We start from the raw sequence: 1,773 nt of genomic DNA on the forward strand, positions 1-1,773 counted from the left end.
AGGGTTGGGGTTACGCCGAAAAGGGGTGGCGTGCGTATTCTTTAGCTCCACCAAAGATTCCTTATAAACTTAGTCTGTAGACTGGCTCGATACCATAATTATGTCCTTGAAGTAAGGGATGCACTTTTTTTTTTTCCATATAAATGTGAGAATGTTTACATTGTGTCATTAAAAACACACACAAACGGCTGAAAGTAAAGTACGTACACCCGGTGTTTAGGGTTAGGGTTTTTGTTACGCCGAAAACGGGTGGTGTACGAATTAACCTTCACCGAATTTTTAACAAAAAAAAACGGTGATCGATAAATATGACATCGATAATATATGTTACACCGGGAAATTAAAGCAGACGTTTTGGACTTTTTCTATGGATTGCGAAAACTACACGAACCAACGAAGGAACGAACCTCCAGACGGTTGCTGGACGAGATTTAAGAAACCGCTCGAATAACAGCCGAAACACAAAAAGGGCATCATGCCGGTTTTGGGTGTTTTCATTGCTTTTGATCATAAGCCTAGTCAACCACGATACGCCTAGAGTTAAACAACAGTAATAAAGCATACATATCAAATAATGATAGAGCGTGGTATCTTAGATATGCCATCAAAATAATATTTTGCACCATATGCATTTTGTATTAAAAGCTAATATACCGCTGTGTGGTTTGTTTTAACAAAACATCCACGTTTAAACGGGGGTAAATATTTCCTCCCAAATAATATTTAGTATATCCACTACACATGTAAATAGTCGAAAAAAAAATTTATTAGTATAAAATTTCAGAAATATATAAGAAAACATAGCATCGGAAAAGTGAACAACTTATTGAAAATATGTGCATTAAAGAGTTTAACGAAAAATAACAATGAAATTATTTAAGCCGAAAGATTGCCCGAATATGTATATAAACATAAACTAGCTGGGGGAATAATCAACATTAAACTTACTTTTGTGTATTGTTCTGAGTATGATCCATTTCATAAGGAGACACAAATGAAAAACATGGGAGTCGACCTCTGCCGAGAGATTTAAATGAGAGGTGATGGAGCAGAAACAATTGTGTCGAAGCAACAACTAATCAGTATTTAAATACACCGCATTCCATGTTTTCAGATGTAGCCGAGGTACTTCTCAAATAAGATGACGTTAATGGGAAATACCTTAAACCAAAGTATTAAAAAAACAAAACACCTAGAACTGTTTTCGGCGCATATATTTTACGATTTTGATAAAACAAGTCTTTTTTTTTTTTTTTTAATTTTCCACTTCCCTACACCTTGTGTTTTTTACAATCCACTAAGAAAAATACGTAGATTGAGAATCTGGATTAAAAAATTTCTTTTTTAATTTCAAATTTTCTTTGAAAACACCCTATGTCGACACTCCTATACCCTTTCCCACTTTCCAAAAAACAAACTCCAGATGTGTTGGAGGGGGGGTCTACATTTGCGCATGCGTAGACTCTTCAGAGCAGACGAAAAAATATCAAGCCCTCACCAGAAAATGCTAGAAATAACAGCTAGATGTCAGAGAAATATCTTTTTATCAGCTTAACGACACTTTCTTTTTGACGGGTGGGGTGGGTCTTTTCTGTTTGAATTTAACTTTGTGGAAATTTTCAAATTTTCGAATCTGATGCCATTATGCACTTGTTATTCATTGTTATTCACTTCCATATCTATTTCAGTTTTGATACCATGCCACAAATTATTTTCGTATTATTTCCTTGGAAATAGCAAATAACTTCGTTAATTATGTGTATTTATACCGTT

The 1,773-nt window shown here is 34.6% G+C and overlaps 1 protein-coding gene across 2 annotated transcripts in view; it reads right to left on the reverse strand.

The window, feature by feature from the left end:
- LOC106881589 (lysosomal cobalamin transporter ABCD4) overlaps positions 1-1,460 on the reverse strand; it is a 100,764-nt gene extending 99,304 nt beyond the window's left edge. Inside the window, exon 1 of one of the 2 annotated variants that reach the window (XM_014932044.2) lies at positions 949-1,460. In XM_014932044.2, the coding sequence (XP_014787530.1) occupies positions 949-977 (29 nt within the window). In that variant the 5' untranslated portion in view covers positions 978-1,460. The remainder of the gene's footprint in view (positions 1-948) is intronic. The other variant, XM_014932045.2, reaches the window with a different exon arrangement.
- Between the last annotated feature and the right edge of the window lie 313 nt (positions 1,461-1,773).

Source organism: Octopus bimaculoides, chromosome 11, assembly GCF_001194135.2.
Source record: "Octopus bimaculoides isolate UCB-OBI-ISO-001 chromosome 11, ASM119413v2, whole genome shotgun sequence".
In the NCBI taxonomy this organism is placed as follows: Eukaryota; Metazoa; Mollusca; class Cephalopoda; order Octopoda; family Octopodidae; genus Octopus; species Octopus bimaculoides.